This window comes from Somniosus microcephalus, chromosome 19, assembly GCF_052327205.1.
Source record: "Somniosus microcephalus isolate GS21.2 chromosome 19, FLI_Smic_1.0, whole genome shotgun sequence".
NCBI classification, from domain to species: Eukaryota; Metazoa; Chordata; class Chondrichthyes; order Squaliformes; family Somniosidae; genus Somniosus; species Somniosus microcephalus.
The window spans coordinates 66937917-66964674 of NC_141005.1; the positions used below are offsets into that span (position 1 = coordinate 66937917).

The following is a 26758-nucleotide window of genomic DNA, read 5'->3' on the forward strand; positions in this document are numbered from 1 at the left end:
TCCAGATTTCCCAACACAGTGGGTGTGAGGTTTGTATTGATTGCAAATATAGGCTAAAGAACTGTTTGTGTCTATGATTTTTGGGGCATGCAATCTTAAAGACTAGATATTACCATATCGATTACCATCCCTCTTTCTTTAAACTTGTATGGCTACACTTGGCTTTAGATATTGAATCCTTTCTGTGTAAAATTGGCTGAAAGGAAAACCTGAAACGTACTACCCATATTGATTAGTTACCCAATTTACGATAAATTAAAGGTAAAAGCGATTTTCTAATTCATCCTCATCCAATTGTTGACCGAACGGCAATTGTAACTGTAGTTTCTGGTGTTCATAGGATAATTGACAGGTGATAATAAAAGACCCATGAACCCCTCATGCCTCATATAAAGTTTGGAATGGAGAATACCCATGTGAGGTCCTGCTTTATTAATGGTCGGTGGACATAGTTGTAACTGCTGATACTTTTTGTATAACAAAATGACGTACAAGCAAAATACCATAGGGTCTAAATCTGGCAAATATTCACAGGATGTGTACATTATTATAATTAATTTTAATCCTGCTGCAACAAACGTATACCTTAAATCTGCATTTTCAATGTGCAATTCTCTGCAGATTCAGATATATTTGTGATATGAATATTGTAATAAACTGTAAAGATGTGAATAGGTGCTAATAAGAAGAAGCGGCAGTGTGAACTGCATAATGCTTTTTTTTGCTTTCAGTCGGTTGATTGGCATGGAATCTTCCGCCTTAAGCGTGAATCAACCAATAAATGCAAAGGTACTTGTGTGACAATTCTGTAACCAGGGGACTCGAATGAGTTGAATGAAGCCGTTATGTAAAGAAGCCAGTGGTTTTAGACGATTACAGAATGATACAGCAAAGAAGGAGGCCATAGCACTGCACATATTCCCACTTCATTTTTGTCCAATTCCATCTTGAAAGTTACCATTGAATCTGCTTCCACCACCTTTGAGTCAGTGCATTCCAGATTATAACAGCTTGCTAGGTGATTTTTTTTCTCATGTCACCTCTGGTTCTTTTGCCAATTACTTTAAATTTGAGTCCTCTGGTTACCGACCCTTCTGCCACTGTAAACAGTTTCTCCTTAATTACTGTATAAAAACCCTTCATGACTTTGAACAGTTCTTTCAAATCCCGCTTAACCTTCTCTGCTCTAAGGAGGACAACACCGGTTTCTCAAGTCTCTCCACGTAATTGACGTCTTTCATCCCCTGCGCCATTCTATTAAGTCTCCACTGCATCTACTCTAAGGCCTTGATATTTTTCCTAAAGTGTGGTGCCCAGAATTGGCCACAATATTCCAGCTGGGGTCTAACTAGTGTTTTATACTCACTTGCTTTTGTACTCTGTGCTTCTATTTTTGAAGCAAATGATCCCGTATGCCTTTTTAATAGCCTTTCAAACTTGTTCCGTCACCTTCAAAGACTTGTATAAATCCATCCCCAGCTCTCTCTGTTCCTGCACCCGCTTTAAATTTGTACCATTTGGTTTCTATTGCGTCTCCTTATTCTTCCTACATAAATGATTAACTTCACACTTGGCCGTGTATCTGCCCATTTCTCCATCCTAATAGGAATTATTTCATTTCGATATAATTTCAAATCTCACAAAGTATAACAATCTCAAAAATAAGCCAATTATTAGAATATTTAAAAGAAAAATAACGTCAGTGTCAAAATATATATTTTTCCTGCTAAATTATCTGATGTTTGTATTGAGAAAACAATTGTCAATATGTGGTATAAATTAGATTAAAGCTTTCACTTTAAGATGTTCTCGCGTAAGTGGACTTGGTAGAGAAGGCTCAAATAAACCGCAGTGTGCTAACATCTTGGAGTTATTCATAAGAAGTTAATTCATTTTAAAGATTATATATCATCAAGCTATACTTTGTAGAGTTGTAGCTGAATTTCTACGGAAGGCTCCCTAAGAGTATGAAGATTGTAGTTATACATTGCACAGTTAGAACAGCACTGCCTTTACAGGGACGCAAATATCGATTAAAGTTGCTTCCTAATGCGTACATCTGACAGGCGTAAAATGAAAGATTAAAAACATATACCTTAGTGAATTTGTCAAAAATGATGACTTCTTTATGCTGTTTACACAATTATAAATTTCAACACGTTACTGTACTTATCAGTAAGTCATGCGAGTGATGTGCAGCATCACACTATAGTTCGATTCTGTTTTCTAATGACCCCTTCTCCAGTTTGGAAGTCTTGTGACGTGGGGGCCTGATCATAGATGCTCAATTGGGATTCGTAACGTCAGTGGTCATTTCCATAATTAAGGAACACGTGGTAATACGCCCTCATTCATAACATTGATAAGACAAGGTGAGCCCGGTAATCATTAATATCTTCTGCCTGCAAACTGCCGAGGTTTCTGAGACTAACTGAATTCACGATGTGCGAGTGGGTGCGTGTCCTCACAACGCTGATAATTTGCGCAGTCTGTAAGTATTCAGCAAACATTTCGTTGTTTTCATTGTGAATAATACTTTGTTGTATAGAGATATTAAGTGACGATATTAATCATATGAAGCCCAGCCTCTAATATTGCTCCATCCTTTTATAGGTTCCAACGCGCAGATTACATTAACTCAACCGCAATCGTTATCCATCGCGCCGCAAGGAACGGTGAAAATAAGTTGCAGCGTGTCTGGGGGTAGTTTGGGAAACGATGACATAGGATGGTACCAGCAGAAACCCGGGAATGCTCCTCGATTTCTACTCTATCATGATCTTAACCGTGAGGTTAAGGGTTCCGGGATTCCTGATCGATTCTCTGGAAGGAGTCAATCGTCAACAAACGCCGCATATTTAACCATCAGCGGGGTTCAACCCGAGGACGACGCCGATTATTATTGTGGTTGGTGGAGCTCTGGCGTATTTTACTTCGGTGGAGGCACCAAGTTGACTGTTCTGAGTAAGTAACTTTTACTGGATTGGTTCTGTACAATGGAGATTTTCTTTTTTTTCTTTCATGCAACAAATAGTCAAATGCATTCTCATTTGGATTATTAATATAATATGAGGTAGATGAAACAATTGGTGCTGTAGCTTACAACCAAGGTTGAACCGGTGATTGGTTTATTAGCAACATAAAACAATCACATTTTGAAACCATAAAGGAAACAGTGAGGTTTATTCTATGATTAGTTTTACACTTGGAGCTGAGATAGTGAACAATAGAAGTGTGATGAAATATTTCCATTCATCACTGCCTGTGACTGAGATCGGTTTCAGTGTCATTTCCCTTCCCCCAGACCTCATTGTATTGTGTACTGGAATGTGCTGTATTGTATACTGGAATGTGCTGGAATGTGCTGTGTGTAGGGCTCCGCCCATACCTGGCCCCCTTTGTAAGCTAGTTCAGTCTGGCCTCAATCTCCAGAAGGACGACATCTCTCTCGCTTACGTGTTACGTTCTAAGTTAATAAAAGCCTTGTTTTAGTTCTGCTAACTTCGAGTCTCGGAATTATTGAGGCACATCAAGAAGCAATTCATAGATTGTAAAAATCGGTATTTAAAGAGATCATTAAAACTGTCGCACAAATAGCAAATATGCAAAAACAGAACGAGTCAAAGAGACAACCGGAGAGTTAGATAGACAGTTGGAGACAGAGATAAAGACACAGAGAAATAGACAGGGGCAGATATATAGAGTGAGCGAGAGAGAGAGAAAGCCTCCCTTAATTTCTGGTGCACTGAGAAATTTTAACGGATGTTAATTTCGTATGAGGAGGGTAATAATCACCAGGAGCTTGTCCAATATCCCAAAATAACACCGAGCTCAAGACATACTTTCGATAACAGATACTATTTCTCTCCCTGTAAGGTTCGCTATGTGCAACGAATTTCTGTTGTAAACAGAGGTTTGTGATTTCATTACATCTTAAGCTCAGAGAGAAAACTCTTCGATACGTTAATCTGAAGTCGGCAACTTTCTGTTGTTTTTTTACCAGTTAATATTTCGATATATAATTGTCTGCTGAGATTTTACGTTTGCGAATTTATATATAATTTGAGTGCAATTATGCACAGGTACATGCAATACCTGATATAGAGAGGCTGGATTAACGCCCATTAACTAGAATACTGTTGGAAACATCTATTTTCTGCCTTTAGATTCGGTGTCACAAAATGGTTTTGATTTCAACCAAAAGTTACAGGTCTGTATGCAAATCTTAGCATGATAAACACAAAGGGATAGGATTTAAACTGAATTTCCCCCCGAATATCTTGCGGGACCATTGGCAGAAGCGGTGTAAAGGATATTTTTCCAGATTTACATTTTGTTAATTTAATATTCTTCAAGGTAGCAAACATTTTACTGCTCCGTATGTGAACATCCTCCTCGAGTTATTTTACAACATGTTAGTCAATATTTAACGATTATTATTCTTCAGAAATTAAACATTAATTTGCTCCCTATGTGAGAATATTTCCTCGGTGTAGTAAATGTAATGAAATAGTAAATCCCTTTGTAAAGAGAGGTTTTACCCAGTTTGATACTGGGAATAGAGATTTTCGGTTTGTTCCACAGAAAGACGTCCAATTGACGGGAAAGGGTCTGGTCATTCGAGTCAAACGACGTGTTTAGTTTTAGAGTACATTGCTGTGAATTAGGAAGAAAATGAAATAAAGAACTTGCCTTCATCTAGCGCCTCTCATGACCTCAGGGAAATGCTTTACGGCAAATGAAGTACTTTTGCAGTGTAGTCACTGCTGTAATTTGGAACTGTGGCAGCCGATTTGGGCACAGCAAAGTCCCACAATTTGAAATGTGATAATGACCAGATAATCTGTTTTACTGATGTTGGTTGAGGAATAATATTGCCTAGGTCATCAGAGAGAACTCCCCTGCTCTTCTTCAAAAAGTGCTATGGGATCTTTTACAGCCACCTGAGATGGCTGCCTAACGACAGTTTTACGTCTCATCTTAAAGACTGCACCTCTACCAATGCAGCACTCCCTCATTACTGTACTGGAGTGTCAGCCTACATTTTCTGCTCAAGTCTTTGGCGTGGGGCTTGAGATCACAACCTTCTGACTCAGAGACCGAGAGTGCAACCACTGAGCAAGGAGTTTCATTACTCCTAAAAACATCAGCTCTTGACCCCTCCGTCCTTGTTTACCACTGCCCCATCTCCAACCTCCCTTTCTTCTCCAAAGTCCTTGAACATGTTGTCGCCTCCGAAATCCGTGCCCATCTTTTCCAGAACTCCATGTTTGAATCCCTCCAACACAATTTCTGCCCCTGCCACAATACCGAAATGGCTCTCATCAAAGTCACAAATGACATCTTTTGTGACTGTGACAAAGGTAAACTATCCCTCCTCATCCTTCTCTTCCTGGCTGTAGCCTTTGACACGATTGACCACCCCATCCTCCTCCAATGCCTCTCCACCATCGTCCATCTGGGTGGGACTGCACTTGCCTGGTCTATCTAATCATAGCCAGAAAATCAGCTGCAATGTTTCGATATCCAGTACAGGATGAGCAGAAATTTTCTCCAATTAAATATTGGGATGATCCAAGCCATTGTCTTTGGCCCTCGCCACGAACTTCGTTCCCAAGGCACTGAATCCATCCCTTTCCCTAACATCCGTCTGTCGCTGAAGTAGACTGATCACAGTCTTGGTGCCATATTTGACCCTGAAATGAGCTTCCGACTACATAGCCACAGCATAACTAAGACGACCTATTTCCAGCTCCGTGACATCGCCCGTCTCCGCACCTGCCTCAGCTCATCTGCTGCTGAAACCCACATCCAAGCCTTTGTTACCTCTAGACTTGACTGTTCCAACACACCCCTGGCTGGCCTCCTTAAAACTTGCAGCTTCGACCAAGCTATTGGTCATCTGCCCTTATTTCTTTTCATATGCCTTGGTGTCAAATGTTTGTCTTATAAGGCTCCTGTGAAGCGCTTTGGGACGTTTTACACGTTACAGGCGCTATATAAATACAAGTGGCTGTTGTTGTTGTTGTACATGTGTGTGGTATATATTACACGATTGCAGTATCTTTTAATAAACACAATCCTTTTCATTACAGCCAGAGAGTCGTCCAGCCCTTCGGTGTCGCTTCTCCCGCCAGCGTCCGATCAGATCTCTGCAGCAAAGGCGGCGACCCTGGTGTGTTTGGTGAATAACTTTTTTCCGGGTTCGGTGGAAGTTTCGTGGAGCGTAGACGGCCAGATCACGGACACTGGTGTCCAGACAACTCGGACCGTACGGGACACCGACCAGACGTACAGTGTGAGCAGTTATCTGACCCTGTCCGCCACCGAGTGGAACTCACACGAAGTGTACACCTGTGGGGTTACACATGAGTCTCTCGGGTCTCAACTCACGCAAAGCATCAAGAGATCAGGGTGCGAGTGAAAGAGAAAACCCGCCCACTCGGCGCAAACTGTTATTCATAGCCTTTATGCTCGAATTCGGGGTTAGTCATTGACAATGCATTTCTTTCTATTTTCATGCGCCTGACCTAAAATAGTGATTTAAATCTATTCACATTGTGGCAGAAACCTTTAAACTTGTAATTGTGACGCAGAAACATTTGTTTAATAAAGAATGATATACATGTGTTATGCAATGTGTTTTGTGAGTGAGTGTTGGGGATAAACGATTCAATTTAGCACTGAAAGCCAATGATAACAATAATAGCTTTGTAAACGCATTGCACTCATGACCCCATCTTTTGCATCCAATTTGACTTGATGTATAATCGTTATTACATTTCAGTAAATAGCGAGCAGAAGCAGAAATCGAACATCGAAATAATTTAGTCCTCACCTTCTTCACACATTTAACGTCAATTTTTTTTCGTTAACACTGAGTTTGCATTTAACGCTTTTGATTTATTGAAAACTTGGATTAAAGCAGCATTTAGAAAATCTAGACATAAATGTATACACAGTGAGAGTACAATTGGAGTCTATGTCAACACTTACGTAATTTGTGATCTAGTGTTAACAATCCTATTAATCACAATAATGAAAATTCCTACTATGTGACCGATCTTCCCAGATTGAGTTAGAAATAGTTTTGTAATTTAATTTAATGGTGGGATTAGCTCAAAAAGCAGAAAGTTGAAATATTTCAATGGTGGTTGAAGCCTTCAAAGAAAGCAAGAAGCAACTTACATTTATAGAAGTGTCAGCTGACTGCCCATCTGTGTATAAATTGTATTGAAATTACTGTCTGTTCTCACATGGTAGTAACTCCAGCATCTCACGTACTCAAGTCTCCCTCGCCGAAATCACCAGCAGTAGACCACTTGTCCCAGAAGTGGGTCCCTTGTTAGAACGTGAGGTTGCCTGCCTTACTTCCTATGTTACATTGATCCCCAAAACAATACAGCGTCTCATTTATGCAGCACGCCCTGCATTCTTAACCATGGCTCCAAAATACTGAAGGAAAAGTGCAAACAAGGCGTGGAAAAAAATACTTCATCGTATTTCCAACTACACTACCTGATAATCCTCATACCCCTATTCCATTTCATCTTTCAGATTGGTATACTATGGGACTTTTCTTCCCTGTGTAGCTTCAAGCCTTCCTCCCAAACGGCAGGCAGTTCTGCATTAAATATCTGGCTCGTTAGACGTCACCATCAATGGCGTCTCCCAGATAATAGGTGTCATATCAGAAAATCACTGTGCCTTTCCCGCGATGTTCGATAGGCTTCCCCACTGTGCGCGAGGTCCTTTTTTAAGGCAGGAGAAAAGCGCGGAGAGGTGGAGACATTCAGGCAGGGAAATTCAAAGCTTAGCGTCTATACGGTTCAAAGCAGAGCCGCCAATGGTGGAGTGAAGGAAGTGGGCGATGCACAAGTGTCCAGATCTGGAGGAACACAGAGCGCCCCTTAACACTCGTTAATTTCCGGCTCCATGTCTTCCATCTCCTTGGTAAACCCATCTAGTATACATAAGCACATAAGAAAGAGGAGCACGAGTAGGCCATACAGCCACTCCAGCCTGATCCGCCAATCAATAAGCTCATGGATGATCTTCTAGTTCACCCCACTTTCCCGCCCTATCCCAATATCCCTTGACTGCCTTAGTACCCAAAAATCTATTGATCTCAGTCTTGAATATACTCAACGACTGAGCATTCACAGCCCTCGGGGGTAGCAAAATCCAAAGATTGCCAACACTCTAAGAGTTGAAATTTCTCATCATCTCAGTCCTAAATGGCCGACACCTTACGCTGAGACTATGACCACTAGTTCTACAATCTCCAGCCAGGGGTAGAACCTCTCAGCATCTACCCTGTCATGCCCTTTAAGAATTATATATTTTCAATGAGATCACCTCTCATTCTTCTAGACTCCAGAGAATATATTCTACTCAATTTCTCCTCATTGGACAGCCCACTCATCCCAGAAAGCAACCTAGTGAACCTTCGTTGCAACCCCTCTAAGTCAAGTATATAATTCCTTAGGTAAAAGGAAAAAAGTGCACACAGTACTCCAGTTGCGGTCTCACCATAGACCTATATAATTGCAGCATGACTTCCTTATTCTTATACTCCAACCCCTTGCAATAAAGGCTATCATACCATTTGCCTTCCTGATTGTTTGCTTTATCTGCATATTAACTTTGTGTGATTCGTATACAAGAACACACAAATCCTTCTAAATACCAACATTACCTAGTCTCTTAATTTTAAAATATATTCTACTTTTCGATTCTTAACAAAGTGGATAATTTCACATTTCCCCTCATTATACATCATCTGCCAACTTCTTGCCCAATTACTTAACTGGTTTATATCCCTTTGTAGCCTATTTGCATCCCCCTTCCAGCTTACTTTCCCGCTTAGATTTACAACATCAGCAAACTTGGATACATTACACTCGATCCCCTTACCTAAATCATTGATATTGATTGTAAATAGCTGAGATCCAAGCACTGATCCTTGCGGCACACAGCTAGTTGCAACCTGCCACCCCAAAAATTATTCCCACTCTTTTTCCCTCCCCACTAACCAATCCGCAATCCCTGCTAATACATTACTCCTAATCCCATGAGCTATAATGCTGTGTAACAACCTCTTGTGTGGCACCTTATCAAATGTCGTCTCAAAATCCAAATATACTACAACCACTGGTACCCCGTTATCTGCCCTGTAGGTTAAACCCTCAAACAACTCTGATTGATTTGCCAAACAGGATTTCCCTTCATTAAATAGTGTTGACTCTGCCTAATCATATTACGATTTGCTAAGTGCCTGAGACCACGTCCATTCTAATATATTCTAGCATTTTCACTAATACTGATGTCAGGCTAACTGGCCTATAATTCCCTGTTTTCTCTCTCCCTCCTTTCTTGAACTGTGGGTTTACATTTCCTACATTCAAATCCCCGGGGACTGGTCCAGAATCTAGGGAATTCTGGAAGAACAAAACTAGTCAACTACCATCTCTGCTGTCAACTCTTTTAAAATCCTAGGATGTAGGCCATCAGGAGACTTGTCGAATTTTAATGCTGTTAATTACTCTAGTACTTTCTCTTTAAAAATATTAATTACTTGAAGTTCCTCACTCTCATCATTCCTTTGGTTCCCCACAATTTCCATTATGTTTTTATGTCTTATTCCGTGAGACAGATACAAATATTTGATTAATGTCTCTGCCATTTCCTTATTCCCCATTGTAATTTCTGCTGCCTGTGCCCCTAAAGGGCCTACTTTGTCCAACACAATTATTATTGTTATGGGGTCGATAATCTAGTCCCACCAGTGTTTTCTGCCCTTTGTTATTTCTTAGCTCCACCCATAGTGGTTTTACACCCTATTTTCTGGGCTAAGATCATTTCTCAGTGCTGTTTTTATCCCTTCATTTATTATCATTGCTATCCGCCTGTTTTTCCATTTTGCCTCTCTTTTCTAAAAGTCAAACATGCTGGAATATTTAGTTCCCAACATTGGTCACCCTGGAACCACAGTACTGGTGCCACGTCTCAATAATGGCTATTAGATCAAACTAATATAACTCTATATGTGCCATTAATTCATCTATCTTGTTATGAATGCTTTGTGCATTCAGATATAGCACCTTTAATTTTAACTTTTTACTATTTTCCCCTGATGTGGCCTCAGTCGCTAATGCCCAATTACCATTGTTACATTCTCTGTCCCTTCCTGTCACGCTGTGCTTGATTTTACCCAAATCGCTACTCTACTCTACAGCCTTGAATTTTCTCTTTAGATTTATAAACGTATCCTTACTTGAACCCTCCCTCCCCTTATTAGTTTAAACTCCTATCTACCACCCTAATTATTCGATTCGTCAGGGCACTGGCCCCAGCCCAGTTTAAGTGTAGTCAGTTCCAAAGGAACCACTCCCTCTTTTCACACTACTGGTGCCACTGCCCCGTGAATTGAAGCCCCTGTCACCCACACCATCTTTCTGCAAAGCATTTAACCCTCTCATCTGTTTATCCCTATGCAAATTTGCTCTGGCAGTAGTCGAGAGATTACTTAGAACCTTAGAGGTTCTACTCCTCAAGCTCACTCAGCAGAACCTCATACCTAGTTCTAGCTGTGTCGTTGGGTCCTACATGGAACACAACTACAGGATCCTCCCCCTCCTGCTCCAAGTTGTTCTCCAGCTGCGAGGAGTTGACATGAACCCTGATACCAGACAGGCAACACAGCCTTGGAGACTCCTGGTCATGGCTGCCGAGAACAGTATCTGTCCCCCTGAATATACTATCGACTGCCACGTTCCTTTTCGCTCCCCCTAATTGAATGGTCTCCTGTACCACTGTGCCGTTGTCAATTGACCATCCTCCCTGCAGTCTTTGTTCTCATCCACACCAGTAGCAAGTACCTCGTACCTGTTGGACAAGAGCAAAGGCCGAGAGTCCCCCCCCCCCCCCCCACTGCACCTGAGGTCCCATTACCTGCCTGACTTGCAGTCACATCCTCCTGTTGACCACTAACCAAATCTAAATCACTAACGTACCTAAGGGGTGTGACTGCCTCCTGGGTCAAAATGTTCAGGTATCTTCCTCCCCTTCCTGATGCATCGGAATGTCTGTACCTGGGACTCCAGCTCAACAACTCTGAGGTGATGTTCCTCGAGTTGCAGACACTTACTGCAGATGTGGTTGATTGGGGTCAAGCTGCTCTCCACCAACCCATGCTGTAGATAAAGTCAATGGTCACAAAAGACTAGAAACAAGGTATAACATTACTGAAGTGGGGAAAGGGTTAAAATGACATCGCTGGCAGTTCACAGAATGGTGTAAGGAAGACAGTTGCTTACATGAAAGGCCACATCCATAAGATGTGGTCAAGATGACGACCTTTGAAGACTAAAAACAATTCAGTGGAGACAGGATATCTAGCAGTTCAACTGCCCTTAAGAGCGTTATTATCTGGGTTGCGTTCCAAGTTATCTTTTATTCAGCGTTCAGCAGTTTCAGTGAATGATTGAGGAGGCAGTTTACACATGTTTACCTTAGGGGAAGCAATCCAATCCTTGAAGGTACATGCGGGCCAAGATCCAATCAGGTTGCAGTAATGAATTGTGCATGAGCCTGCCATGTGTATTTCAATGTATAAAAATGTAGTTTTTGCTGTAACAATTTGGAGAAGTCTTCTGGCACCCCACCGGTGTAATAAACATTTTGTCCAGTGTAATGTATACAACATTACAGGGACTACTTTGTTTGGTGGATGTACATCATCCTTAGTTGCGAGCATATATAACAGACGCGTATTGATTTGTACAGCCAGTGCCGAAGTTCCAGTTACCCAGTAAAGTTCCCTTGAAGTTACTCTCAGTCTCTGCTGCTTTATTATTTATGTAGTTGTGGATAGCAGTACAACCACAACAAATTGGTGACGAGAATTATGAACCTACATCTTCCTATTCTGGCATCGCATCCAGAGGACACCGAAATTTGGAAGAAAGGAGCGAGAAGGTAGAGAAAATGGAGCACGCTTGCTAAGCTAGGCAGGGGATACGTAAGTCAAGTGAAAAGTGCACAGGACTTGCATGACGCTAGCTAACTGGTAAAAAAAAACGGTTTTGGATAGAAAAAAATAATGGCGATGATTGTCACGATTGCAGCATTTGATTGCAGCATTGAAGACTGGGCAACTTACATTGAAAGAGTGGAGTTGTACTGTGAGGCTAACGGAGTGGAGGTAGAAAAGAAAGCCACTGTTTTGCTGAGTGTTATGGGCGCGAAGACATACGGGCTACTACGTAGTTTATTAACCCCTGAAAAGCCAGCAAACAAAACATTTAAACAAATAGTGGACACACTCCAAGACCATTTAAGCCGCAGACCACTGCTCATAGTCGAAAGGTTTAAATTCCATAAACGGAACCAGAGCAAAAATGAAAGCATTTCGGAATATGTGGCAAAGTTGCGCAAATTATCAGAACATTGCCAATTTCGAGTGGGCTTATCAGACGCATTGAGAGACAGATTTGTGTGTGGCATGCAAAGTGAAAGCACACAAAAGAAGCTCCTGTCTGGAAAAGATCTCACCTTCGCGAAGGCTCTAAGTATTGCAATTTCAATGGAAGCAGCAGCACGTGGCGCTTTAGAAATTCAACAAAAATCTCTGGAATATTCCACTGATAAAATGTCTCTGAAACAGAAAAAAAAGTGGTATCGCTGTGGTAAAATGTCACATGACCACAATGACTGTTGGTTTAAAGACAAAGACTGCAGAAAATGTAGCAAACGAGGACACATTGAAAGGGTCTGCAAAGCAAAGCAGAAAACTGATACAATACAGAGTAAAAAGGCACACCAAGTGACTGGAAACAAGAAACATTTCAAAGATAGATACAAGAATGTACACCAAGTGACTGGAGATAGTTCAGATAAAGGAAAAAGTGACACAGACTCAGAGGAAGAGGATCTGGCTTGTCTAAAACTACACAGTGTGAAAGAAACAGAGGATCACAGAATAATATGTGTTACTCCAGAATTGGCAGGAGTTAGGCTGAAAATGGAGTTGGACACAGGCTCAGCTTTAACAGTAATCTCTGTACATGACTACAAACGACTGTTTTCACACATACCGCTAAGGCCAACTAAAGTACTGTTACAGACATACACAGGACAAAGAGTGTGCCCCAAAGGTAAAATAAAAGTGACAGTGACATACAAAGAAAAAAAAGTACCGCAATTGAACCTCTATGTAGTGGAAAATGGAGGACCACCATTGCTGGGACGCGAATGGCTCAGGAAAATACAGTTGGATTGGCACACCATCCAAGCACTGTTTGTGTCAGCAAAGGAGGACAGCAACGCCACTCCTGAGAGACTGTCACAAATATTCTCTGACTCTCAGGAACTGTTCAAGAAGGGAATAGGAACACTTAAGGGCATGAAAGCAAAAATTAAGATTGAGGAGAACGCAAATCCAAAGTTCCACAAGGCCAGACCAGTGCCTTATGCAATTCGCCCTTCAGTAGAAGCAGAACTGGAGAACTTGGAACAGTTAGGGGTCCTGTCCAAGGTGGATTGGAGTGAATGGGCCACACCTATAGTTCCAGTGATGAAGAAAACCTCCAGCACAAAACCAGGAAAGCCAAGAAAAGTGCGCATCTGTGGAAACTTTAAAGTGACTGTTAACCCAGTCCGCCACACAGTACAGTACCCATTGCCTCGCATTGAGGATATCTTTGCTTCCCTGTCAAGAGGGGAACGCTTCACAAAGATTGACTTCGCCCAGGCCTATCTCCAAATGGAAATTGATGATGCATCAAAGAAGTACCTGACAATAAATACGCACAAAGGCCTTTACCAGTACAATCGGCTGCTATTCGGAATAGCATCAGCTCCTGCAGTCTGGCAAAGGGCAATGGACCAAGTCCTGCAGGGGATCCCAGGTACTCAGTGTTATCTTGATGACATCATCATTACTGGCAAGAATGACAACGACCACCTTTCCAACCTTGAACAGGTGCTCATCAGGTTACGGGAATATGGGCTCCGAGCGAACCGAGACAAGTGTGAGTTTTTCAAAAAGGAAATCTCATACTGTGGACATGTGATTGACAAGGACGGTTTACACAAGTCTCCAGACAAGATTGAAGCTGTGATTAATGCACCAACACCTGAAAATGTGTCTCAGTTGAGATCATATCTTGGACTGGTGAACTACTATCACAAGTTCTTGCCCAACCTATCCACAGTGTTACATCCACTAAATGCACTGCTACAGACAGGGTCACAATGGAAGTGGAGTGACAGCTGTTAACAAGCTTTTCAAGAGAGTAAAAGACTCATTACTTCAGAAGAGGTGCTAGCTCACTTTGACCCATCGTTACCAATTCGACTGGCATGTGGTGCTTCACCCTATGGCATTGGTGCCGTGTTGTCACATAAGTTCCCAGACGGCTCAGAAAGACCAATAGCCTTTGCCTCAAGATCATTGACGACAGCTGAACGCAATTATGCACAGATTGACCGAGAAGCCCTCAGCCTTGTGTGGGGAGTCAAGAAATTCAATCACTACTTGTATGGTCAACAGTTTATACTGTTAACTGACCACCAGCCTCTCGTTTCAATCTTCAACCCAAGGAAGGGCGTTCCAGTGATGATGGCACAATGGCTACAGCGATGGTCACTCTTCCTAGGGGCTCACCTGTATGATATTGAATACAAGGGGACCAAGCAACATGACAACGCCGATGGTTTGTCACGTTTACCACTGCCGACCTCAGAGAGAACTACAACAGTTGACTCAGCAGAGGTATTTCACACAACAATAGTTGAGCAGCTACCAGTCACAAACTCCCTCATTGAAAGAGAAACACGCAATGACCCTACATTGTCAAAAGTTTATGACATCACTGTGAAGGGATGGCCAGCGCATGGTGACTCATTGTTTCCAGCATTCTCAGCTAGGAGGGAGCAGTTATCAGTGTGTCAGGGAACACTGATGTGCGGCTCACGGGCTGTGATTCCTCCCAAGCTTCATGACCGAGTGCTAGATGAATTGCATGAAGGCCACTTAGGTACAGTAAAGATGAAAAGCCTTGCACGTGGATGCGTGTGGTGGCCGGGAATTGACAAACAGAGCGAGGACCTGACAAAGAGTTGCTCAGGATGTCAAAAGGTCCAGAACGCACCACCACAAGCCCCTCTCCACCCATGGGAATGGCCCTCATCACCATGGCAACGTGTGCTCATCGACTTTGCTGGACCATTCATGGACTCCATGTTCTTGATTGCAGTCGATGCACATTCCAAATGGCCCAAGGTCATTAAAATGAAATTAACCACATCTGAAGAGACCATTTCAGTTCTGAGGACCATGTTCGCTAGAAATGGACTACCAGAACAAATCTGCACAGACAATGGACGACAATTTGTCTCTGACGAATTCCAAAGGTTCACGAGGAATAATGGAATCAAGCACTACACATCTGCCCCGTACCATCCAGCTACAAATGGCTTGGCAGAAAGATTCGTACAGACTTTCAAGAAGGCCATCAAAGCAATGTACAGCGAGAATCTACCACTGCAACACAAGATAGACAATTTCCTCTTTGCTTATCGGAACGCAGTACACGCAGCCACTAATCAGACTCCAGCAATGATGTTTCTGAACAGGAACCTGAGATCTCGCATGGACCTTCTTAAACCGAATGTACGTCGTGATGTCGAGAACAAACAGTTCAAACATTTGAATGCTAAGCCAACAAGAAGCTTCAGTATGGGACAGTCAGTTCCTGCTCGTGATTTCCGGATGGAAAAGTGGCAACCAGGGACAATATCCACAAGAGATGGACCACTGATGTATACTGTAGATGTGGGAGAGAACATTTTGAGACGTCATGTGGACCAAATTCTGGATGTTCAGGTGAAAAACACCCCTATACCTCGCCCAGACTCACCTGACATGGAAACAGACACTCCTGATTCATCAGCATCAGCACCAGCCTCATCCACAGCTGAGAGCTCTACCTGTGCTGATAGCTCACCTAATGCCACTGTACCTGCACAGTCTCATTCCCCAAAGCAAAAGAGTCTGGAGAGACGTTACCCAGAGGGGCAGAGGAGGCCTCCCCAGAGACTTGACTTGTAAAAGGGCTGTTGATAAAATAAAATGTTATGTTGGAATTTGAATTTTGTTACTGTAAAGACAGGCTCTGTATGTTAATTATAGAAATTTTGTGTTAATATACTATTAAACTAAAGGGGGAGGAAGTGTAATGTATACAACATTACAGAGACTACTTTGTTTGGTGGATGTACATCATCCTTAGTTGCGAGCGTATATAACAGACGCGTATCGATTTGTATAGTCAGTGCTGAAGTTCCAGTTACCCAGTAAAGTTCCCTTGAAGTTACTCTCAGTCCCTGCTGCTTTATTATTTATGTAGTTGTGGATAGCGGTACAAACACAACATCCAGTGTTGGTTTAAAATACTCCTCAACAATAACATAACACAAGATAACAAGAACAATTTGCATTTATGTAGCTCCTTTAATGTAGTAAAATGCCCAACATCATGCCACGAGAGGGCAATCAGTCAAACCTTGACACCAAGCCAGAGAAGGATGTATTAGGACAGGCGACTAAACACTTGATCAAAGAGGTAGGTTTTAAGCAGGGTCTTCAAGGAGGAGAGTGAGATGTAGATGCAAAGAGGTTTTGGGGGGAGGTGGACAATGGAATTACAGAACATAGGGCCTGTATGGCTGAAGGCATGGACGCCAGTGGTGGAGCGAAGGAAGTGGTATAAGAAAATAACTTAATTTAGGCTTTTCTGTCGAATAGGTCTTTTGATTCAAAGTTGTTATTATCAGCAGTTCTTGAACTCTCCTTGGTAAACTCAAGTGGGAAGGTATACTATATTTATGGGTTCATTGCATGGGAAAACCGTTAGTTGGCTGTTTCTGCCTATTGTGGAAGTTATCAGATGGCTGCTTGGCTGGAGACATTGAGATTGATTGGCATGCTGGCCCAAAAGCAGCCTCAAAGTTCTTTAATGTAATGTAAGATTACTAGCCCAGATTTTGAAGTTAACGATGAAGGAACAACACTCACCTTTCATCATTCTTTCAGAAGCCCACAGATTTTTGCGGGATTTTGAGTGGCAAATTGTTGTCATCGGGCATCTGGTCCTGCACAGTGCCTTCTGCAGGGAAGTTGTTGCGTGTGTAAGCAGGTCAAGCAACAGCGGAAAGGATACATGATGCTGGTATGCCAGAAGTATGTTATTCTACTTCTGGCATGCACCCCTTGCTTTCCCGCCCTCCCCTCACCACAACTCCACCCTTGTGCCTATTTCATTTCAGACGCCCAAGACTGACAGCCAAAGGTTGGCCGAGAAGAGGGAGAGGAGAGTGAAGAAGAGCAAGAAGAGGGGAGGAAGAAGAAACTGCCTTTCTCAAATTGACACACCCAGCCACCAACTCCACAAGAACGACCAGCAAGGACTTTTGCAGTGTCCCCCCCATTGAAATTCAGCAGCCTTCCACCAGTCATGCTGCAGCCACTGGGGTAGCACTGTATGACATCAGTAGGATAGGCAAAGGTACGCACAAGACAATCATTAAGAGAATGCATAAATGTGATGAGTTGACCTCTTAGTGTCATATTGGATGGATAGATGTATAAAGTTGGATTGGAAAGATTGCTTTGTGGTGGCTTTTATTGCAGCATTGTGTCCAAGAGGATGCTGTGACGGTCAGTACCAGAGGGAATGTAAGGTGTGTCACTAATGTTGAAATGGGAATTGGGGTTGTGGTCACTTGTACTGCAGGCAGTTAATTCGATCTCGGATATCCTTTCCAGAAAGGGGCTGTCCCGGTTGCATCCTTCCTTCTGCTTCCTCCTCTTCTGCTTCCTCCTCTTCTGCTTCCACCTTTTTTTTATTCGCTTATGGGATCTGGGCGTCGCTGGCAAGACCAGCATGTATTGCCCATCACTAGTTGCCCTTGATAAGGTGGTGGCGCTGGCAAGACCAGCATGTATTGCCCATCACTAGTTGCCCTTGATAAGGTGGTGGTGAGCCGCTTTCTTGAATCACTCTAATCCGTGTGGTAAAGGTACTCCCACGGTGCTGTTACTTTGCAGGGTTGACTGTATTGTGTGTGCCATTGCCATGTCCATAGCCAGCGCCGAGGTCGATGCCAGGTTGTCCGTCCGGTTTCATTCTTATTGGCCCAGAAATTCGGGTTGGGGGCTTCCCGCGGGTGTAAGCCTCCGACTTGCACTTACCTTGCGTGCCGGCCATTGAGCTGTGGGCCCCCGTGGAATTCCAATCCTGGGCCTGCTACAGCTGCCGGCGCGCAGTGCTTGCGTATCCCAGGGGCGCAGTTAGTTCGATGCGTCCCCTGGGATCACGTGGGCCATGGGGAGTCAATCGGAGCAGGGAATGCTCCATTCATAAGTCTGACAGGAAGACCTGTGAAAAGTTAGAAATACTACGGCCCCATAACATCACTAAATCTTCAAATAATTTTTTTTTAAATCACATTTTTAAAATAAACTATAAATTACATGAAATAACTATTTTAAACAATAATTTAAATTTTTGAAAAAAATAATTTTAATTTCTAACGGGGCTAAAAATAAACTTACCTTTCTTTAAAGTATTTAAAAATAATAAACCTGTGGAAAAAATGTTATAATTTTAATTAATTCACCACTTACCTTGTAAAAAGCAGGCCTTATGCCTGCTTTTTACATGTCTAACATCCGGAGACTTACCCTCCCAGGAAAACCTGCAGAAAAAACCGAAGTTCGATGCGCACCCGCAGCCTCTCCCGCACACGCGTTCGACCTCTGAACCCCTGCTTTCAGGGGAACAGAAGTGCCGGATTCCCGCGCATGCGCAGTGCATGCAGGAAACTGGCACTTCCATTGGGCCTACGGGTGAGTACCCCGTGCGTACTCACCCGTGGAGACCCGAATTTCTGGGCCATTAAGTTTTGTAGCAATTAGTTACAACTGAGTGGCTTACTAGGCCATTTCAGATGGCAGTTAAGAATCAACCATGTTGCTGAGGGTCTGCAGTCACTTATAGGCCAGACCAGGTATGGACGGCAGATTCCCTTCCCTAAAGTACATAAGTGAACCAGATGGGTTTTTACGACAATCCGAAAGTTTCATGGTTACCATTACTGATACTAGCTTTTCAATACAGATTAATTTAATTAACTGAGTTTAAATTCCCCAGCTGCCATCTCTGGATCATTAGTCCAGGCCTCTGGATTACATGCCCAGTGACATTACCACTATACTACCGTTCCACTCTGCGAGAGCGCATAATAGAGATCACTGGAGACTTGGAAGCCCCGATCTAATCTGTGTATGATTTTCTCAAAATCGGTCGAGACGCTCGCGGCAAGAATCTGCAGCCCTGCAGTCGGTGCCTATATGCAGGACATGTCGGCTGTCAGCATTGGCCATGGCAGACTGAAAAGATGAAAAGCCCTGCGACATCGCTCCACGCATTCGAATTTTACTGCTCCATCTTCTCTGCCACAGTGGACAGTGTGCCTGTCGGGCCTTCCAATACCTCAGACAGATGCTGCCGTGCCTCCAGCATTCTCCTTTTCATTGCTGGCCTCAGGGGTTCTGCATCACTGTCCTGATCAGCAGGCCTTCGAGAGGATGGCGACGTCAGTCACATAATCTCACCAGGTGTCCCTTCCGCTGTTCTCTGCTCTTGCTCACTTGTGCCATGAGAGTAATCAGATGCAGTATAATCTACCTGTCTGTGAGGACCAACCAAGGTACTGTTGTCTGCGCTGGTGTTGACAACACCTGTGTCACGTGACGGTCCATCCTCAGTAGGTATCAGTTCCTCTGAGGAGTTTTTGTCCTTTCCCATCAGGGGCTCTTGATCTTTATCTCGTGGCCCTGGAGGAGAGACAAAGATTAAATGATGTCATTTTGAGAATGTTGATCTGCACATGAAACACTTCATAAGCGTTATCATTGTTCTGACGTCCACTGAAGCTGAAGTTGCTTTGTGGGAGATGCAGGTATGAAAGGTTAACGTTGAGAGAGCAGGCCATACTAGATTTAGTAATGAGTAATGAACCAGAATTAGTTAATAATCTAACAGTAAGAGAGCACTTATCTAACAGTGATCATAATATGATTGAATTCAATGCTAGGTTTGAGAAGGGGAAACTTAACACAAATACTCAGATTTTACATTTGGGGAGGGGTAACTTTTATGGGATGAGACAGAGATTGACGACAGCAAACTGTTGAAAACTGTTATCGGGTCAAACTACAGATGAACAGTGGGAAGCGTTCCACAATTAATTTAGCTTAATACAGGTCCAATATATTGCCCAAGGGGGATAGAGCTCTACTGACCAAACAAAAGAGCCATGGAACGCAAAACAGGGGAAAGATGACATAAAACTGAAGGAAAGAGCGCATAAAAGTGCAAAAATAGTGAAATTCAGGGGATTTGGGACAGATGTAAGGAACAGCAAATGAATACAAAGAAGATAGTAACAGCTGCCAAAAGGAATGCAAACAGAAGCATGCGTGGGATATCTAGATTAACACAAAATGATTTTACAATTTTATTAGAAAATAAGGGTAGTCAAGGCAAGGGCACTGTTGGGCCCTTTAAAACATACAAGGATGATACATCAAATGAAAATAGGGAAATGGCAGACTTGTCTTCACCGTACTGGAAGAGAATAATATGCCGGGCATTACAGGAAAATTAATAATGAATTAAGGACCGGAGCTCACTAAAGTTAACGTAAGCAATAAAACAGTATTAGAAAAAATAAGAGCACAAAAGACGGACAAATTAAGGTCCTGATATTTTCCACCCAAACGTTTCAAAGGAAGAAGGTAAGGAAATTGCAGATGCTTTAGCCATAATCGTCCAAAGCTCTCTCGATTCCGGAATTGTCACTTTAGATTGAAAAATTGCAAATGTAATTCCATTATTTAAGAAATATGAGGGAGACATAGGGAAATTAAAGACATGTTAGTCTAACATCTGTGTGGGGAAGTTATTGGACTCTATAATTAAGGACAGAGAGACTCAGCACTTAGAGACATTTTAGGTACATGCAATACCTGATATGTTGAGGCTGGATTGACGCCCTTTCATACCGTAAAGCTATTAACTAGAATACTGTGGGAAACGTCTATTTTCTGCCGTCCTCGTATTATTTGGTATCAGTGTCAGAAAATGAATTTGATTTCGACCAAAAGTTACAGGTCTGTATGCAAATCTTAGCATGATAAACACAAAGGGATAGGATTTAAACTGAATTTCCCCCCGGATTTCTTGCGGGACCATTGGTAGAAACGGCGGAAAGGATAATTTTCCAGCTTTACATATTGTTAATGTAATATTCTTCCAGCTAGCAATCATTTTACTGCTCCGTATGTGAACATCACCCTAGAGTTATTTTACAAGCACATGTTAGTCAATATTTAAAGATTATTATTCTTCAGAAATTAAACGCTCCCTATGTGAGAACATTTCCTCGGTGTACTAAATGTAATGAAATAGTAAATGCCTTTGTAAAGAGAGGATTTACCCAGTGTGATACTGGGAATAGTGATTTTCGGTTTGTTCCATAGAAAGACGCCAAATTGAAGGTAAAGGGCCTGGTCATTCGAGTCAAACGGCGTATTTAGTTGTATGTTACTTTGCTGTGATTTAAGGAAGAAAATGAAATAACGAACGTGCACTTACATAGTGCCTTTCACGACCTCAAGGAAATGCTTTACGGGAAATGAAGTACTTTGGTAGTGTAGTCACTGTTGTAATTTGGAATTGTGACAGCCGATTTGGGCACAGCAAGGTCCCACAATTTGCAATGTGATAATGACCAGATAATCTGTTTTACTGATGTTGGTTGAGGAATAATATTGGCCAGGACACCAGAGTGAACTCCCCTGCTCTTCTTCAAAGAGTGCTATGGGGTCTTTTGCATCGACCTGAGATGGCTGCTTAACGAGAGTTTTACTTCTCATCTTAAAGACTGTACCTCGGCCAATGCAGCACTCCCTCATTACTGCGCTGGAGTGTCAGCCTACATTTTCTGCTCAAATCTTTGGCGTGGGACTTGAGCCCACAACCTCTGACTCAGAGACCGAGAGTGCAACCACTGAGCAAGGAGTTTCATTACTCCTAAAAACATCAGCTCTTGACCCCTCCGTCCTTGCAAACCACTGCCCCATCTCCAACCACCCTTTCTTCTTCAAAGACCTTGAACCTGTTGTCGCCTCCCAAATCCATGCGCATCTTTCCCGGAGCTCCATGTTTGAATCCCTCCAAACCAATTTCTGCCCCTGCCACAATACCGAAATGTTTCTCATCAATGACACAAATGACATCCTTTGTAACTGTGACAAAGGTAAACTATCCCTTCCCATCCATCTCAACCTGGCTGTAGCCTTTGACACGATTGACCACTCCATCCTCCTCCAATACCTTTCTACCATCGTCCAGCTGGGTGGGACTGCACTTGCCTGGTCTATCTAATCATAGCCAGAAAATCAGCTGCAATGGTTGCCCGATATCCAGTACAGGATGAGCAGAAATTTCCTCCAATTAAATATTGGGATGACCAAAGCCACTGTCTTCATTCCTCGCCCAAGCTCCGTTCGCTAGGCACTGACTCCATCCCTCTCCCAAGCATCTGTCTGAGGCTGAACCAGGCACATCACAAGCTTGGTGCCATATTTGACCCTGAAATGAGCTTCCGACCACATAGCCATAGCATAACTAAGACCGTCTATTTCCACCACTGTAACGTCACCCCTCTCCACCCCTGCCTCAGCTCATCTGCTGCTGAAACCCTCATCCATGCCTTTGTTACCTCTAGACTTGACTGTTCCAATGCACTCCTGGCTGGCCTCCCACATTCTACCCTACATAAAATTGAGGTCATCGAAAACTCAGCTGCCCATGTCCTAATCGCATCAAGTCCTGTTCACCCATCACCCCTATGCTCGGTGACCTCCATTGGCTCCTGGTTAAGCAACTCCTCGATTTCTACATTCTCGTCCTCGTTTTTAAATCCCTCCATGGCTTCACCCCTCCCTATCTCTGTAATCTCCTTCAGGCCCTGAACCCCGCGAGATATCTTGGCTCCTCAAAATATGCCCTCTTCAGCATTCCTGATTATAATCGCTCAACCATTGGTGGCCGTGCCTTCAGCTGCCTGGGCCCTAAGCTCTGGAATTCCCTGCCTAAACCTCTCCGCCTCTCTACCTCTCTTTCCTCCTTTAAGACGCTCCTTAATACCTACATCTTGGACCAAGCTTTTGGTCACCTGCCCTAATTTCTTCTTATGTGGCTCGGTGTCAATTTTCTGTCCCGTGAAGCGCCTTGGAACGTTTTACTACGTTAAAGGCGCTATATAAATACAAGTTGTTGTTGTTGTTGTACACGTGTGTAGTATATATTACACGATTGCAGTATCTTTCTTTAATAAACACAATCCTTTTCATTACAGACAGAGAGTCGTCCAGCCCTTCGGTGTCGCTTCTCCCGCCAGCGTCCGATCAGATTTCTGCAGCAAAGGAGGCGCCCTGGTGTGTTTGGTGAATAACTTTTTTCCGCGTTCCGTGGAAGTTTCGTGGAGCGTAGACGGCCAGATCACGGACACTGGTGTCCAGACAACTCGGGCCGTACGGACACCGACCAGACTTACAGTGTGAGCAGTTATCTGACCCTGTCCGCTACAGAGTGGAATTCACACGAAGTGTACACCTGGCGGGGTTACACATGAGTCTCTCGGGTCTCAACTCAAGCAAAGCATCAAGAGATCAGGCTGCGAGTGAAAGAGAAAACCCGCGCACTCGGTGCAAACTGTTATTCATCGCGCGCGTTTATGCTCGAATTCGGGGTTAGTTACTGACAATGCATTTCTTTCTATTTTCGTGCGCCTCACCTATAATAGTGATTTAAATCTATTCACATTGTGGTAGAAACCTTTAACCTAATAATTGTGACGTAGAAATATTTGTATAATAAAGAATGATATACATGTGTTTGCGGTGTGTTTTGTGAGTGAGATTTGGGGATATGCGACTCAGTTTAGCACTGACAGCCACTGATAACATTTATAGCTTTGTAAATGCATTGTGCTCAGAACCCCATATTTTACATCCAATTTAGCTTGATGTATAATCGTTATTAGATTTCAGTAAATAGCTAGCACAAGCAGAATTCGAACATCGAAATAATTTAGTCCTCACTTTTTCACACATTTAATGTCAACACTTTTTTTAATAAGCAGTGAGTTTGCATTTAACACTTTTGATTTAACTCCAACATAAATTAAAACAGCATGATGACAACGTATACATAAATGTTTCCACAGTGAGAGTACAATTGGAGTGTATGTCAACACTTATATATTTTGTCATTTCGTGTTAAAAATCCTAGCAATCACAATAATGAAAATTCCTACTATTTGTCGTATCTTCTCAGATTGAACTGGAATTAGATTTTTAATTTAATTTAATGACATAATTTGTCAGAAAAATAGTAAATTGAGTTATTTCAATTAGTGCTTGAAGCCTTCAAATAAAGGAAGAAGGCGCTTACATTGACAGTAGTATCAGTTTACTGCTTTAGTGGCCTTCTGTTTATAAATTGTATTGAAATGACTGCCGCCTATTCTCAGATGGTTGTCAAGCCAGCGTTTTACAGCACCCAACATTCTCTCCCCAGATCACCAGCTTTACGTCACTTCTCCCAGAAGTGGGTCCATTATCGCGGCGTGAGGTTGCTTGTACGATAGCAAAATACTGCAGATGCTGGAAATCCGAAATAACAACAGAAAATGCTGGAAAAACTCAGCAGGCCAGGGAACATCCGTGGAGAGAAATTAGAGTCAACTCGAATTTCTCTCCACGGATGTTGCCTGGCCTGCTGAGTTTTTCCAGCATTTTCTGAAGTTGCTTGTGTTACTTTCCTCTGTTACATTGATGCCAAAACAATGCAGCTTCCCATTCATACAGCACGCCCTGCATTCTGAACCATGGCTCCAAAATGCTGAAGGAAAAGTGTAAGCAAGACCTGGAAAAAATACCTCATCCCATTTCCAACGGCAACACTTGAAAACCCCCTACCCATTTCCCATTTCACGTTTCACAATAGCATACTTTGGGACTTTATTTCCCCGTGGGGCTTTAATTCCTCTTCCCAATAGGCAGCCAGTTCGGTATTAAACATCGGGCTCCTCGGCATTAATGGTGTATCCTAGGCAACGTGTGACATACCAGAGAATATCGGTGCTCTGACCGTTAAGCCTCCCCGCTGTGTGCGAGGCCCTGTCGGTTACGAGGTCCTTGAGAAACTTCCTTCCGCTCTTGAGTTATGCTACACAACACAGGCCCAGACAGAGATTTCTCTAAACAACGCCGCTGGGGATAACTCACGTGCGTCTTTCGAAATCTGTGGCCATTCACATCCTATCCCAGCAAGCACCACTTGCGATAATTTCACGGATTCTCCAGAGTCAGATTATTCTGCTTCTGTGTTCACCAGTTTGCGATTTTCCGTCGTTAACGTGAACGAGCGGTAATCGCAATTACATAACTTGAGGCCTTGATGGCTGAAGGCACGACCAGTGGGGCGAATGAAGTGGGGATGCATAAGATACCAGAATTGGAGGAATGCCGCGTTCTTGGAAGGTAGTAGGGCTGAAGGGGGTTGCAGAGATAGGGTGGGTACGATGCCAAGGAGGGATTTGAGCACCAGGATGAGAATGTTAAAACTGAGGTCCTGGTGGAGTAGAAGCAAATGCAGGTGATTGAGCACGGGGTTGATGTGTGAATGTGACTTAATGAGAGCCAGGACAGGGCTAGCAGATCTTTAAATTAGCTTAATTTTATGGGGGGGGGGGGTGGTAGAAGATAGGAGTACGGCCAGGAGGGAATTGGAATAGTCAAGTCTGGAGGTAACAAAAGCACGGATGAGGGTTTCAGAAGGTGCTGGGTTGAGACAGAAACATAGAAACATAGAAGATAGGAGCAGGATTAGGCCATTCGGCCCCTCGAGCCTGCTCCGCCATTCAATGTGATCATGGCTGATCATCCAAATTCAGTACCCGGTCCCTGCTTTCTCCCCATACCCCTTGATTTCTTCAGCCTTAAGAAATATATCCAACTCTTTCTTGAATATATTTAATGTATTGGCCTCTACTACCTTCTGTGGTAGAGAATTCTACAGGTTCACCACTCTCTGGGTGAAGAAATTCCTCCTCATTTCTGTCCTGAATTGCCTACCCCTTATCCTTAGACTGTGACCCCTGATTCTGGACTCCTCGACCATCGGGAACATCCTTCCTGCATTTAGTCTGTCCAGTCCTGTCAGAATTTTATAAGTTTCAATGAGATCCCCTCTCATTCTTCTAAACTCCAGCGAGTACAAGCCCAATCGACCCAATCTCTCCTCATACTTCATTCCTGCCATCCCAGGTATCAGCCTGGTGAATCTTTGCTGAACTGCCTCCATGGCAAGAACATCCTTCCTCGGATAAGGCGACTAAAACTGTACACAATACTCAAGATGTGGTCTCACCAAGGCCCTGTATAACTGCAGCAAGGCATCCTCGTTCCTGTACTCAAACTCTCTTGCTACAAAGGCCAAAATACCATTTGCCTTCTTAACCGCCTGCTGCACCTGCATGCTTACCTTCAGCGACTGGTGCACAAGGGCACCCAGGTCTCGTTGCACTTCCCCTTCTCCCAATCTATTGCCATTCAGAT

At 43.1% G+C, this 26758-nt stretch overlaps 1 protein-coding gene across 1 annotated transcript; it reads left to right on the plus strand.

Annotated features, from left to right (window-relative positions):
* Positions 1-2385: 2385 nt before the first annotated feature.
* On the plus strand, positions 2386-6631 carry LOC147104579 (immunoglobulin lambda-1 light chain-like). Its single transcript, XM_085962159.1, has 3 exons — positions 2386-2491; positions 2614-2964; positions 6096-6631. The coding sequence occupies exons 1-3, from the start codon at positions 2443-2445 to the stop codon at positions 6422-6424; spliced, it is 729 nt and encodes a 242-aa protein (XP_085818285.1). The 5' UTR covers positions 2386-2442; the 3' UTR covers positions 6425-6631.
* The last annotated feature ends 20127 nt before the right edge of the window (positions 6632-26758 follow it).